Below are 16464 nucleotides of genomic sequence, written 5' to 3'. Positions count from 1 at the left end.
CAAAAATCTAAAGTCATGTTTGTGTACTATTTGAGTTGTGTTCAATTTGAGAAATATGATCTACATATGAAATTTACAAACACAGACAGAAATGCCTGCTCCAGTCAAATACAATCACTATGACAGAAAAGAGAATATTGCAAGCTAACATTCCAACAATCAATGATTTTTTTTATTTTACAAAATGCAGTCACTGTCAATCTGATAAGTGGATGAGCTGTTGAAGGTCATTCGTCGATTTTCATATTGTGCAATAGCAACATCTTGACACAGTAAGACTGACAAGAAATTTCATACTGAGCTTGACAAAAAGAAGAAGAAATTTCTTATTGAGTTCTCACTTGTCAACACATCAAAGACAATATTCTGACTTCTAACTAACAACAAACATGTATAACTCTGCAAGTTTTTACAAAAAAAAAAAAAAAAACCCACTAAAAGTATCTCAAATCTTCTTAGCCACCTAGGATTGTAATATTCTACACTATTTTTCTACCACTTCTGAGTTCTGACAATTCCCAAGACCATTGATATTGAAACAGTGTGAACCAGATGTGATAAATTATTAATCACTAAGAGCTTTGATTTAGTATTTCTCCATGTATAATTACTCCTGTTTCTTAGAGAGACGACGGCGAATTCTCAAGTGTCCGAACTTTCCTGCACCAGGTGATGAACCTTCAAACACAACTGGTAGATATCCGGTGGAAGCCTTGTACTTCTGCTGAATCTGGACATTGAAAATGAAATGAACCATTAAATAAAGATTATTGCTTCATATAAGTAACAGGGATGCATTTAGTTCACTCCATCATGCTTTTCACTTTTAGCCTTTCCTTTACCTTTATCATGTGTTTTTCTTACCTCATAAGGCTGTACTCTCAACCCTCTGATCAGAAGAGACAAATAGTCAGTGGGCCATTAAACTATATTATACCTCATTAATTTGAGAAAGAGGGCACCAATATTTTTTTGAAGAGGATAATGAAGTCGAGTCTCATAGCTTAAAAAGGTGACCAAGTTGACTGTTATTTATGAAACCATAACCACGATCCTTTTACAAAAACACAAAACGTGTATTCCAGAATTCTAGCTTCTACTTGCAAGGCTTATCTTAGAGAACGGATATTTCTTGTCCTTAATTACGATTTACCAAAGGTCAAGTGTTTGGGCCTCGATAGAGAGAAAGATGCCTCTAGCTTCCATAAAGAGAATGCTAGCTTCTAGCCAACAAAAATTTGAATAGGAACTACTAGATAAAAGTTTTTTACATTTCTAAAACACAAGCATAAAATTAGCAAGCAAGTTACCTGAAGGATTTGTTGGGTGCTTCGTAGACAGTCCCTACCGACGACACAAATTGTTCCTCCAGATCCACCGCCAGTAATTTTTGCCCCGTACAGAGTCCCGTCACCAGATTTAGACAACTTACAGTGCTGGGCTTCTTGCACCAGCTGGACCAGCTTATCTGTACCATCTGCTCCCAATCCACAAGCACTATAACTATCGTGGCACTGCAAACAATGGTTAAGATGAAGTATAACCCTTTATCACCAGCCATAACATAAGGCTTAATCAAACAAGGGAACTTTTCTAAATTTGCAAGTATGACATATTTGATGACAATCAATTTGAAGCCATTGAACCAGAATCTAAAGTTTTACCAACTAATGATATTATAAAGACTTTGCATATGTATATATTCTAATAAAACTTTAATTCATTGCTGAACTGATATCCTTCAAAAGATGATAACTTGGCCAACTGCGAAACCATATTTTCACAAGTAAAAAAAATGAGGATTCCTAATTATAAAACTTGCATCCTACCTGATACATCAGTTCTCCAAGTGCCGTGAGTTGGTCGTCCGATGCAGCAGATGTTAGTAGTGCTTTAAATGCCTGGACATCAATAAATATTGCTCTTCACTTATTAAAACAATAACATAAAATATATATTGCTATTTTCCTAACAGAACATGACAGACCAAGAACAATTAAAGAGTAATCAATTCACAATGCTTTATCAATCCAAAATTCACCATTTCTCGATCTATATGTACCAAAAGTTCTAATTTCATATAAGGTAATATGAGTTTGCCGAACAACTTCCATATCTATAATAAATAAGTGACATATTTTTATGTTATTGCAGATTGAAATAACATCATTGTATCTTTCTAGAAGTTGTTGCACTCAGATAGTGCTATGATGTAATATAACAGGGATGCAGAAGAGCACATATATACTATGCTGAACAGCAGTTACCGTTTTGATTTTATTACTGCCTCGTTTATCAATAGGTACATATAATAAGACCTGAAGTCTGAAGATAGAGAAAAAATCATATGCAACCCATTTCAAGCTGAAGTTGCAGAGGATAGAGTAAGCTTTCTTCCATTCGCTTCCAATTAACACTCACTGGTCAGTTACCAAAGTTTGTTGTATTATTATCGTAAAGACACTTCTATGAAAAAGCAAATATTTATTCATAGGTTATAATGGTGTTTCTATGCAAATATATCAATTATTACTATTTTTATTATTTAACATGTTGTACTTGATGCACAAGGCACCACATCTGGGGAAGGTCTAATGTACATCAAGGCGACGCCTTAATAGAGGGTTTTTATGCGGGCTTCTATCCCGTGAGCTGTCACCTATCAGATAGCAAGTAGAGCACCTAATTTGCACTGTCAAGCACAATCTTTTTGCTTAAATTTATTGAAGGTTTAATTTTATCTTCTTTTTGAAGCCATGACTCTTGACGTATTTGAAGAACTACAAACTATTCTCGATATCTAGAAATTTTTGCTCTTCAAAAATGTCCACCGCTTACTCAGAACATGGACTTTAATGACTATTCAGTGATATTGATCAGATAAGGAGAAGTTGGCAGTGTATGCAGACATTAAAATAAATAAATTAACAATATATGAGGATTAATAAATACACTGCTAACCTTTACACGGAAATTCTCATATATAGGATGTTTTGCAGATGCTTTCACTCCATAGTTACGCTTCCGATCAATGATTGTCACTGGATCATTGTGGTCTTCGTATTTCTCTAGAAATGCGTCACCAAGAATAGCCTCGGGAAGGATCTTGGCATAATGAGATTCATATCTATAAGAGAAACAACTGTATTATTACATATACATTGAGGCAAAGCACTGCTAGGCTACAAAAGGGACACTGGAAATAGCTGAAACAAGGTCTCTCGCAAAATACGAAATCATAATGGACCAGGACAACTGCATGTTTCTACTTCCCATACACAAGAAAATATCATATCTCTACTTAAATTTTTTGTTTTAAGTCAAATCTAGGCAATGGATTCATGCAGCTATCCCCATCTACAATAGGACTAGGACTTGGTTGAGTCGAATTAGACCTACAACCTGTGAGGTGACAGGTTGCATAAGTACTCTAATGACTTTTCAGCTTCAAGTGGTTCAGCACTTTCCTCCGATTCATCTGTATGTGTACCATTTGCAACTGATAGGGCTTTGGTTAACTTGTTAGATGCAGTAGATTTGATCATTTCTCGCCCCATAAAGGCTCCTATTCTGACAGAACCATAATCTGCACCTCCAATGCTGCATAATTTCCAAATATGGGGTGCATAAAATATATTCAGATTACAAGTGTGTAAATACTTATTGCAGGAATAACCAGATAAACTGTGATATTTATGATACCTGTGCCTCAATCCCGAATCAATTCCCCAAAACCGTATGTGACTTGGAATATCTACAAGCCCAAGTACTTCAGCTGGCTGCAAAACTCATACCATCAAATCTTTTTCTTAGACATCGCACTAGCAATAAGCTATATTCTGCACTAGCAATTTCTTGTGCCCCATTGTATACAGATATCTCATTTCAAGCCTCATACCTGACAAACCATAGCAAGAAGTTTGTTGGCTTCACCACATGCTGAAGCCATCTGATCCATTACTCCACATGGAGCTCCAACAACATGATTCTCTACCTGTTAATAAATAAACCATTAAAAGGACGAAAATACATAAAAAGACAACAATTGTGTTATTTGACAAAATAATTATATGTCAATGACTAATGCATTATTGTTAATTAGATGGTCCATCGCATGTCAGACCTTTTGGCAGAGCACAGCAAGCTCCCTTGGGCTGATGTCTAAGCCTGTATTGCACAATTGAAACAAATCAAATATCTATTCATTCAGTCCATGCTAAAACACTTCTCATCATAATTACGAATAAACCTTGCTGACTGAGATTTTTATATTTGAGAGTGTTTCAACATTGATAAACATGCAAAATTAGTGCATATAATTATCATTTGGAATAAACATTAAATCACAAAATAGTAGAAAATTTTCACGGTAAAAAAGGGCTAGATATTATCCGGAAGAGAAGAAAGTCATAAATTACAAGTCAGATATCTCTGCTAATGGAAATGCATGCTTCTTGTGAATTCTTATCAGATATGCTTGAAAGCTATTATGATAATTTGGGAGGATATATACGAAAGGCTACAATCTATGGAGTTAATAGTGGGATTACCATGAGCAGCTGCTATAGCAGACATGCTAGCAACTTCTATCGAAGCAGAAGAAGAAACACCTTTTCCTTCTGGAACAGCAGAAGAAACCTATTTAACAAGAAGAAAAAAGGCATTTAAAAAATGCATTTCGCTTGTGACCAAAAAAATAAATAAATTCACTTATGACCGATAAGTTCTGCTATTTATTATAAGCACTCCAATCACTTAACAGTAACAAGGTATTGATGAAACATTTCCTGCCAAGTGAACTGTGTACACCAAAAATGAATACGAGATAATGTCTAGCCAAGTGTCTGCCATCAAATAGTGAGCACATATTTATGGTTCATAGAATTCCAGTAACTAATCCAGAAAATTTTCCAAGTATTCATGACTCCAGATGGTGCAGGATGTCCTAAATCACCAGATTCCAGTACCAGTGAAGCATCAACAACAAACGGAAACCGAAAATAACCATTAAAGATAGTTCATCGAGCTAAGTGCATTCCATATTTGAACCGAAATTTGTATTTAATAATTTATAACCATCAATTATGGAAATATTGTAGATGCAACCTAATGGCAGGAATTATTAGATGAACAACTAATTATTGCACTTTAGCCAGTTGCTCTGTTAGAAAGCAACATTAAGAATATAATTTTGGCAATTTGTAACACTATAATGAAAAAGATGAAAGATGCATGGATTACGAAAGAACAGCACCTTAATAGTTATATGAAATCAAGTCATACCAGCATACTGATGCTATTCTCAAAGCGTACACCCAGTTCTTTCATTAAAACCAAAATAGTTCCCGCGACATATGCAGCCCATCTACAATGCGACCTTGTTAGTAAAGCATCTTATGGTGGAATCAGATAAAACAAACACGAAAGAGTATCACACTTTTGAGACGGATCTCGAGCAAAGTAATCTTTAGCCTTTTCATATGATATCGGCTGCCCACCGTCCATAAAATCTGAGAGGTCCATGTCAAAGGTTGGACCACGGTTGCTCAACTCAGACCCATATGATACCTGTATGAATATTTAAGCAGAAACAACATTACCAACAGTAAAAAATTAGAAACACAATAAGAATGAAGACTATTTAAACATATATGCCTACACTTATGTACTTCCTAGTCAAAGCTTTGAGTAACTTGTATACAATAAGACACACCAATACTTCTAGGAGGCCTAAACCGCAAGAAAATGATGCCAACATGATCTATTGTCCTTCTATCTACTGACCAAAATTTGAGAAAACAAGATTTGAGAGGTTCCATCCTAATTGCTTGCTCTAAAAAGAATGACTCTTGACTGATATCAACAAAAAAACAAAACTTTTGTTAAATGTTTTTCTTTTCTAATGTATACAAGCTCATGCAAGGATTTATTAGGTAGTGATGGTAATTAATTCAAATATGATGATAAATTCAACATTTTTATGCATTTGGAGAACAACTATGCAACTAAATATGAACAAGAAGAGCTCTGGAATGTACTATTTGTAGCACTGGCGATGATGCTTGACGTCGAGCTTGAGCATGCTTCCAAAGTCTCTGTTTACTTGGATGAATTATTTGGACAGCCACATGGCAAGCTTCTCTAATAGGCATCTGCATAATATGTATAGTAAACGTTGTTAATTATGTCATACTATCTTCTAAAATTTCAAGTATCTCCTTCGCACTACTGCCTTCCCCAGTCTGAGACACCCCCCCCCCCCCCCCAAAAAAAAAAAAAAAAAACAAAACAAAGAAATTGCCAGCCAATTGACTGTTTTAATTGATCATTTGATTGATTTCTAAAGTGGATCCACCAAAACTTCATGACAAATTAAAAATTTTAATTCCATTATTAACCGCAAGAAAAGTAAGTTTCACCTGCAAGACAAGGCTCCCCGAGTAGTCTGCAATTCCACCAACTACATCCAACCTTCCAGGTGCTCTTGCCACGATGATGTCTTCCTGTGCGATAAAGTATGTTCTTAAATTCATTACACAATAAAAGTCATAAAATATGACGATCATAATGAACGTGGATTCCGCCTGCTTTTTAGTAGGACGGATTGATAAAATTGCTGACAGAACAGCAAGATTGGCATATAGTGCCCCCAAAACTCATCAACATGTGTATATAACAAGTAGCAAGGGGGCATACTTATGTTGCATTACAAGTAGCGACCTTGAATTGATAATATTGATTTTCATACAGAAGTACGTACAGAACTAGATCTCTAGCCATTACAATGTTCAAAGTCTATAGGAAAATCAGAATTAGGAAAAAGATGTCTCCAGAATACTAATTCACAATGAACCATAACTGAAAGATGTTAGCACTTAGCAGAAATATAATCAACGACAAATAAAATCCTAAATGCATCAATGAAAGAATGAAAGGCCAAAGGGTCACATGCGGAACCTAAAAGGCAGAAATATTGTGCACATTTCAAAACATAAAACTAGGCCAACCTTTTCTAGTTGCTTTTTCAATTTAAGAGTATAGTATATAGGAATGACAGAGAAGTCTTAAGCCCGGTAGTTCAGCATAAACGTGATAGTACTAAATTCATAAATACATAAAAGAATTTAATCCAAATGTAAGATACCTCCCAATTAAAAAGACCAGCAGCAGCCATGCGCTCTCTCATTTGTCGCTTTTCAGCATTCTTTCCAGAGTCGTATAAAGTACTTAATTCTGCCAAACTCTTTAAGAAACTCATTGTGTCCGAGAGACCCAAAAGATCTCCATGAAGAATCTCAAAGTCTTGAATGTATCTAGAACGATAAGAAACATGCAAAGATATGAATAGAAGTACACAAAGTGCACATAATTTGATGATGGCCTACAGAAACAGTTAGTTAAGAAATTTCTCACGAGTCCTCGAAAACACTTGACCCATTTGTTCCAGCATTTTGTGATCCAGTGCGGAGACCAAATTCACTTTCAGCATTTGCATACCACTCTGGAATGGAAATATCTCTTCCAGGGACTCTTTGTAATTGAAAACCAAGAACGATAGCATCACGCAATCTCCTAGCCCCACTCAACTATAAATCAAGCAATATAAAATTCAATGTGAGATAAAAACATCTGTTTCAAAGCTCAGTTCCATACTAGTAGCCCGTTTTTTAGTTGATATTGGGTGTGCCGTGTGCGCACGCACCCTCAAAAGTCTGTGTAGTTGATCATTTGATCTATTTGATGAAGATTGCTGATCATACATACTTTTACAACTTTGGACTAGTCAGATTAAGTAGGTTCATATGCATGGCTAATGCTTGCATATAAATCAAGCACTTCTCTCTCTGTATGTGTAGGTACCGAATCAAATAAAAACCTTTTTAAGTTACATCGTTACAATGTTTTCCTACATATTAATCATTACTTACATAAGGTATCCATGTTGGAAATAATTGAAAAACTTCACCATTTTGTTAAAAAACACATAAATTTTTGGTATTACGTATGTGCGTTCAACACACTTGTAATTGAGGTTCAACATCGTGTGTTAAACAAATGTGTTGGAAAAAATTATATTTATGTTTCAACTATTCTTCCGGCTTCACCAATACCCAACTAGGGTATAAAAATATGAAATATTATTTAAATAATACATTTACCATAGACATAACATCCAAAATTTGTTTATGTACTTGTTCAACACAAGTTAACTATTGTTCAAAGATGATGTTGAACACTAAAAAACAATCAATTATTTTTAATTATAGTAGTATTTGTTCTTCAAGTATTTAGAAAAATAACATTTGAAATAATCAAGGCTCAAAAAGTTTGTAATTTGTACCGGAACCCTGTCCAATATATATATATATATATATATATATATATATATATATATATAGGCAATTGCTCAAATACAAACTACTAAAATACCAACTAAATACAAACCAAGAGAAACCACCCCTAAATGACATCCCGCACCCTCTATATGTCATCCCCCACCCCCTATATGACTTCACCGACCTAGTGCCCAACCCCCCTTCCACTCGATCCACCCTGAGCCCACTAGAACCTGGACAAGGCTCCAGACAGCCCTATTAGGCCCCATCTAGGCCCACCTCGGGGTCCATCAGCGGCCTCAAAACCCTTCACACTCTACTTAATAGCGTTGCTTTGTATTTAGTTTGTATTTTAGTGGTTTGTATTGTAGTAGAACCATACACACACACACACACACAGTGCAAGAGATATATAAGGTAATTTAAATATAAGAGTAATACCTTGTCTGATGCACAGTGTTTCCCAATAGCAGTATCTTGCAATATACTAGCTGCAACCTAAACATTACACAAATTGTTATAAATACAGAAAGTGCTATTTGAAACAATCAGAAATAACATTCTACTCAAAAGATAGAAACCCAAGGCTCAAGACAGACATTGGAAATTCTACAGATGCGTCAAAAATCGTATAAAATAACTGAAAACACCATCTGAACATAATTAATACAGAACCATACTGATTTTAGAAAATTATAACTAGTGGAGGGATGGCAGGTAGATACACTACTCAAATACCCAAATGATAACTTGAACATTATTAGTACTAGCTTATACGTCGTTCTATGTACAGGGAACTTTTTAGATACTTTATGTATATTCATTATAACTTTGTGTATGACATATATCAATGTTAATTAGTATTAAAAAAAAGCTTGTATCTGCAGTTCTCATTTGATGATTCAGAAATAAATAAATATAATGTTCAATTTTTAATCATGTAGAAATTTACATGCTATGAGCTAGAAGTATTTTTTACTTCCGTTTGGGCCATGTCCACCAGTGCTACTAAGATCATAAAAGCAATGCAGTTGTTACAATTATATAGAATATGATTTATTTACCAATGCAATTTCAAAATATAATTTGCAATTGATATCATGAATTTGGTTCAGCTATCATACTTTCAAGATCATTTTAGGCATCACGACACTATTTAAATTTAGGACTTTCTTCAATTTATGCCCAATTTTATCATCTTTCAATAGACAGAGGCAGAGGTCCATTGGCAAAAAGAACTTTGGATATAAGACTACATTACAATGGTAAGCACCACCTTTATAGGTTTTTATTCTATATAAAATATTTTTGTTAGAGGTTTGTACGCTACTTTGTGAGGCTTGTAGCAGCTGTAGAGTGTATGTGACAGCTTTATCTACGCTAGGCACATAAATATTGAACCAACTCATCTAGATATATGTTTCAAGTAACTCTAACCAAATTTCGTCATCCTCTCCCTTTTTCCTACACAAGATTTGAAGGGCCATATGTATCTTTGCTTGCAGCATATATGTAAACGACAGTTTATATTCTTACTAGTGCACCTACAGGTCTACCCTCAGTCTATTGTTTAGACCACGTAAGGCAATCCCTGCATATTCTCTGCAAGATTCTCCCACTACTAAATTTTACATTCTTACTTATCTTTATCTTCTCTTTTGACTTCTGAGCATGTCCAATATTTAGTCAAGCTTATTGTAAGAGCACATACAAAACTATCACTTACTTTCAGAAATTGATGACAATGTTAATAATAATAAAAAAAATGTCATGGAATTAAAATAAAATCATTGTAGTAAGTGAAAACTTAGTTTATGACACAACCGCTGACGATAAGGTTGTAAACAAAGATTCAATGGTATACCTCACCACCATTGCAGCCTCCCTCATAGCAAGGTTTCAAAGTAACTGCACGTTCAAGATATGGTCTCCACTGTCCAGTTAACAGATCCCTCCTAATCATCTCCACCCCACCTTGGTAATACTAAATGGAAAAAAAATGGGGCTAAGATTCCTGTGCTGTGAACTTTGTGAAGGATAAAATGAGATGAGCAACAAAATGCTTGACAAAATTGAGCATATAATGACGACATAATACCTCAAGCATATTTCTTAGAAATGGCTCCTCGTTGAAATAATCTCTGCGCACAAAGACAAATGGTAACTTGTACGCAAGGGCTTCGCTAACCGTGCCATATCCAATCTTTCCTGAAAGAAGAGTTGATGAGTTTGCACTTGCTTTCTTCATCTTAAAGTACGTATGTAATCGGATTACTTACCAAGCATACAATCACATGCTGCAATGTAATCAGGTGTATACACATCTTTGGCAAGCTTAATGAAATTTGGTGGAAGCACCTGGCTTTCAGACGAGCCGCAGACCTAAACAAAACAATTAGGCGCTTTATTTACCTAATGTGATCACCATGAGCATCAAGATATTGCATAATACTTAAAGTAGATCGGGAGATACCAAGCAAAGCCATCCAGATGGCAACGACTCTTCCTTCAGCTTCCAACCTGCCGGCTAAATGAAGATCCATATTAATTAACAATGAAAAAAATTAAAACGTGTATTATTTTATTTTAAATATGGCTTATATCTAGTAATGATAATTAAAGTGGTCGGGACAGGATAAGATAAGATATTCCTCGATGACTGTGTATTTGAAAGGGGACAGTAGCTCACTTGTCCGCCAAAGTTGAGGATAACAAGCTTCACATCATCCGCAATTCCAAGTTCCTTTCTTACCTAGAACATTCGAGAAAATAACTATTTAACTAAAAAAAACTTTATACAATTTTATGAAAGTCATATATGAACATATTTTCTGTTTCAGACCTCCTTCCGGGATTTGTGCAGCCTTCTGACAACCAAAGGAACATCAATAACATCACGGAAAGCAGGCACTGAACACCAACAAAAAATTTAGGATAGTATATCAAGATGTAAAGCCATTGATATTTACTGATAGCTATAATCAATATTAAAATTGTGCCAGATAGACATACTTGGACAGTAGCCTGGAAGACGGATGAGAAATTCACAGTGAGAATAATCCTCTGCTATCTGCATCATTCATCCGAATCAGATATGTAGAATAGTATTAACATAATAAAAGTGCATGAAAAGCTGAGGGATAGGATATTCAACGAAAATATTTTATGGCAGTGAAGACATTAAAAGAGATTCACGCTATTTAAGTTGGTGCCTGTACCTCATTTTACAACAGCAGAAAACAACTGGCCTTCAGATCAATTCATTAAGAAAATATTTATTTGTGGGACATTGCATAATCAGTTCAAACAAATTTACTTTAAACGATATTACCATGGATTGTTACATAATAGATGGAAACGTAGTGTCGTAGCATCCAAGTGACTAAGTGGACAAACAGATGATATTGTAAACATAAAAGATCTGAATATCTGACTATAATTGAAGCAGAAATTGCTAGTAATTACTGATCTATTAATATATAAGGAAAACATGATGATTGGTGAATGATATTTCAATATCTGAATGCATTTTATGGCCCCAAAAAACATCTATTGTCGTACTAAGGGAAGTCCTGGTGTACAATTAACAAGGCATTGCTACTTTTCTTTTTTCTTCTTTTTTTGTCAGGGCATCGCTACTCTTTCTTGTTCAAGTACAACTGACTGAACATTTTGTTCACTCTGCCATAGATAAATACATAAAACTGAAGCAATAAACTGAAGCAGCCAGAAGTTTGTATATTACCGAAGGTAGTCGTTAAAAAAGATGAGTATATATATATATAACAAGTGAGTTTGAGCAGACGCAAATAAGACGACGACAATCTACCCAAATGCACAACAGCATAAATTGTTAAATTTCCAGCGTCAGTACACGCAATTTTTCAATCATCTAGCAATAGTTAAGCATCAGGGCATGTTTATACACGAAAAAAGGATGAAAGGGACATATTAACATTATAAAACTGAGGAAGGACCTTTTTCGTGGGGATTCAAAAAAAAATCATAAAATGAAAAAAGGACGGAAAAAATAATAAGAAATGACGCATGGATGTTATATTATTTTATCTAATAAGAATGGAAAAACACCTGCCAAACAATGGATCGGTGATCATATCCTGCAGCCATCACATACTCTGCATAGATGAAATCCCAACTGCATAAATACAAAGATAAAATAGAGAAAGCGTGAATTAGGACAAATTGGTTTTGAAACACTAGAATCGATATATTGAGTTGGACAAATTTGACTGAGCAGAGGATTGTATATTCCAAACGAAAGACCCGCAATACAAAAGGGCCATGGCTTGGCCGACTTTTGCAAATACAACTTCATTGAACTCAAAAATGTTCACTTGAATTTAGTTAAAATAAATAGAGCACAGTCAATACGTATCAGAAATACTATTAATTTTTAAAATACTAATGTTAACTGTGATTTATTGAATAGCAATTAGTAATCGACACTGAGTCGCTGGCATGCAATATAGCCCAAGCAATAGGAAACTCTAGATGCTTAGATGATAGGTCAATGTTCAAATAATTTAAAAAGATATATGACAGTAGAATTAGTCCCAAGGGAACAGCGCCAGTTTCAAAAATGACATATAGTACCTGAAGTTAGTAACACAGACAGATCGTATACCAGCATCAGCTGCCGCACGGCAAGCAACTGGAACAACATCTGAAACCTGTTTAAAAGAAGTAATTTAAGAAATATCAACTAGAAAAAAACATAGATATAATAAAACCAAAGAATAATGTGATGGAGTATCCAGCTACCACTAGGTCTGCCTTGATGGAGTGCAGCCATTCTACTTCAGTTTTCAAAATAGAATCACGAGGAGCAACCGCTGTCTCTGAATACTAGAATAAATAACAGACATGGAATAGGTGGTTGGGAATATTAAATGTATAACATGGAATATTTAATTCTTTAGCATGCCAAAATCCTATAAGTACATTCTGCATGCACAACTTTGTAGGAAAATCATATTAAACTACACATACCTTCTCCAGGGATGCAAGACGATCTACTGTCAAAGCATCTGCTTGAACAGCTCCGCAATCTAGCAGTACCTGTAATAGTATGCACCTGATAAGTTTTCTCTTCTTAAAATACATACAATATTAACGAAGTATATAAAAAGCTATAAAAATACACTTTGGAAAGGAAGATAAAATTTAACTCCCTTGACAGACCTTCCGTAGGATGAGTCGAGGAGATTGTATCTCAGTTGTAAATACAAAGTCAGGGGCACCAGTGACCACATGAACATCATGTCCAGCAAGTATGAGATTTCTGACCACCTATACAGAAATGTAGGGAAATATAGCAAAAAGGTAATCCAAAAGGTAGCAACATATATGTGTTGAACTACGATCCTGTATACTGTATATATGGAACTACGATCCTGTATACTTTTAAAGTATTAATAAACCTCTGCCTGTTGTAACTTACACACACATGCATACACCTGTTCCTACAACCTACCTAATTTTAGTAACAAGTCATGTCCTTGTCATAGACACATATTTCTATATCTGGTTCATATTAGTGTCGACTTTTCCTAAATCTCAGCTTACTCGACCCTATACATAAACACAAGTCAGTAGATTCATTTTATATAAGCTTTTAGTATATGTGAATAGCTCAGATAAAGGTAGAAAGAAGTAAGAAAGATGGACTAATATCAAACTTCAGAGCATTGGTTTTTGTACAGGTTTAGTTTGAGTATTTAAGTTTGATGGACATGTGTGTGTTTATTTTATGCACTGACTTACATATGATTGAAACATTCGTGTTCATTCCAGACTAGTAATGGGTCGTTTGATCCACGGGAATCTGGAATCAGGTATGGGTTTTGTCCATTCCAAACTCGTACCTGAGTTTGGTTGGGGAAAAAAAAAATCAAACCCATACCTCAAATCCCCAAGGTATGGGTTTTTGATAACCAAGGAGGGAGGTGGGTACGAGATGGAGGTATGGGAATTAATTTCATTTTGAACTTTTTGTCTCTATTTAAGTAATTAAATAATAATGTTTAATACAAGAATAATCAATGGTACAAAAATATATAATAAGAATAATTTTATTGATATTTTTAATTAATAAATTAACTTTTTAAAAATATAATATATTGATTCCAGCACTCAACCAAACACGTGATATGCGATATGATACCTTAAACCCATACCACCTTAACCCGATTTCTCATTCCGATCCCATACTACTCCGCGGACCACCTTAACCCGATTCTTCGTTCCAATTCCATACTACTCCACGAACCAAAATGACCCCTAAAGCCCAAATAGATCGTTACCGCAAATATAATTGATATATTCCGTGTGTTGAACCTCGTTTATAAATGTGTTAGACCTAAGTGGTTTCCATTGTTTTCATTTGATCCCAACCCTACACTTCTATTATACAGTAATAGCAGCTAATTCTTTCTTGAATCATTAATAAACAAATTTTATAAAAATACTTATTACTTACTATTTGGATTAATGTAGAAGGTACCAAGACTGGCCTAGCCATTCTTAGAACCCCATATACTTATAAGATATCCGATTTCTGTGTTACCTTGTCCTTGTGGCCAACATTACTTAAGAAACTCCGATCATGCTCAGACATGAATTTGCTCCATTATCGTACTCAATAAAATATAATCTATATATCAATAATATTTGTAAAGTCATAGTATATGATCCTGTTAAGCCCGAGTTATAGTATATGACCCTGTTAAGCAGGGCCCGCCCTGGGGATTACTAGGCTCAGTGTGGAATTTCTTTTGAGGCCCCTCAAAGAAACATCATCAAAATCATATTTTTTTTAAGTCGGATGAGCTGTCAGTACAAGATACAAATGAGCAGGAATATCGACCTACGATAGTCCATTACTGGAAGTGTGGAATATTATCAAAGAACTTCTAAGACCCCTTTGAAAACTGCTAAAAACAATTTTGAGGCCCTTTTAATATGAATTATTACATTTTATTTGAGATAATCCATAGATAAGATGTAACATATTAACTTTCAAATAATAAATTTCTTATTGAATAGTTCATATCAAAAATAGCTTATATGCACAAACAATATAATCTTGGTTACTCAAACAAGTGAGCCTACGTGAATAATTTCTGATGACCGCCAACAAACAAACAATAAAAAACAGGATTTCAGAAATACATTCTATCACATTATGTTTGGGCCCTCATATGCTGCCAGGGCCAACAACTCGAGGTTAAGATATATTATATGACAACATAACAACTCCTCGACAACTTGAGGTTAAGATATAATATATGATTATTTTACGATCTTGTATCTTAACATAATTTAGCCACCCGTTAAAACATGACCGAAAACTTAACAACTTAACAACTAGAAATTAAACTTAACAACTCCGATGTTGATTATTTTATGATCATATATTATATCTTAACGAAATTTAACCACCCGTTAAAACATGACCGAAAACTTAACAACTAGAAATTGAACAACTTAACAACTTGAAATTGAACTTGACAACTCCGATGTGAAGATGTAATATATGATCATTCTGCGATCATATATTATATCTTAACAAAATTTAACCGATCAAGCGGTTAAAACATCAAATGTACCTCCGTCACGCGAGTGGCGTGCCCGAAACCGTGACCGGTAACATAATACGCGAAGATCAGCCGATTCGCACCTGCTGAACCATTAACAGCCCGATCTCCTCCTTCAATAATCATCCTCTCCGACTCAAACCAGATCAAATTTTCGATACCGATGAAGAAAACGTAGATTTTGTGATCAATGTGGATGTGAATGCGCAACAATGAGAGCTTATTCGAGTGAATTTATAGAGGGTTTAGGTGAGGGAGACGCTGACGTGGATTTGGGGCTTATCTGTTATGAAGTTAGTAACTGTTATTTGTGTGTTTAATTGCGTGAATAAAGAAAATTCTGGTGATGCATCTGCATATTCTCCGGCCCATTCTTCTTGAAAGTGATGCCCGTTGGATTGGATCGAGTTTGGATAAGGGGCTGTGGGAATTAATGGGCTTCTTGGTTTTTTGCGGGTCTTGGGTTTGGAGGAATAAGAGATTCTGCGTTTATGGTGTTATGAAATATAAAG

General features: G+C 34.9%; 1 protein-coding gene across 1 annotated transcript; it reads right to left on the bottom strand.

Annotated features, from left to right (window-relative positions):
• Positions 1–302: 302 nt before the first annotated feature.
• Positions 303–16331, bottom strand: LOC108204920 (L-arabinokinase). The gene is made up of 29 exons (XM_017374612.2): positions 15965–16331; positions 13539–13646; positions 13347–13415; positions 13119–13202; positions 12951–13027; positions 12426–12492; positions 11349–11406; positions 11179–11246; positions 11026–11088; positions 10810–10863; positions 10616–10718; positions 10435–10544; positions 10201–10320; positions 8778–8834; positions 7414–7586; positions 7145–7313; positions 6420–6503; positions 6039–6152; positions 5438–5568; positions 5284–5365; positions 4551–4638; positions 4124–4167; positions 3899–3994; positions 3703–3779; positions 3403–3600; positions 2962–3127; positions 1830–1901; positions 1311–1514; positions 303–730 (listed from the first exon to the last, which is right to left on the bottom strand). Exons 1-29 carry the CDS (start codon positions 16076–16078, stop codon positions 608–610), a joined length of 2973 nt encoding a protein of 990 aa, XP_017230101.1. The 5' UTR covers positions 16079–16331; the 3' UTR covers positions 303–607.
• Between the last annotated feature and the right edge of the window lie 133 nt (positions 16332–16464).

The sequence above is a fragment of the Daucus carota genome, chromosome 1 (genome assembly GCF_001625215.2).
Source record: "Daucus carota subsp. sativus chromosome 1, DH1 v3.0, whole genome shotgun sequence".
Classification (NCBI taxonomy): domain Eukaryota; kingdom Viridiplantae; phylum Streptophyta; class Magnoliopsida; order Apiales; family Apiaceae; genus Daucus; species Daucus carota.
The sequence above is the reverse complement of the archived record's forward strand: the minus strand, read 5'-3'. Positions and strand labels throughout refer to the sequence as shown.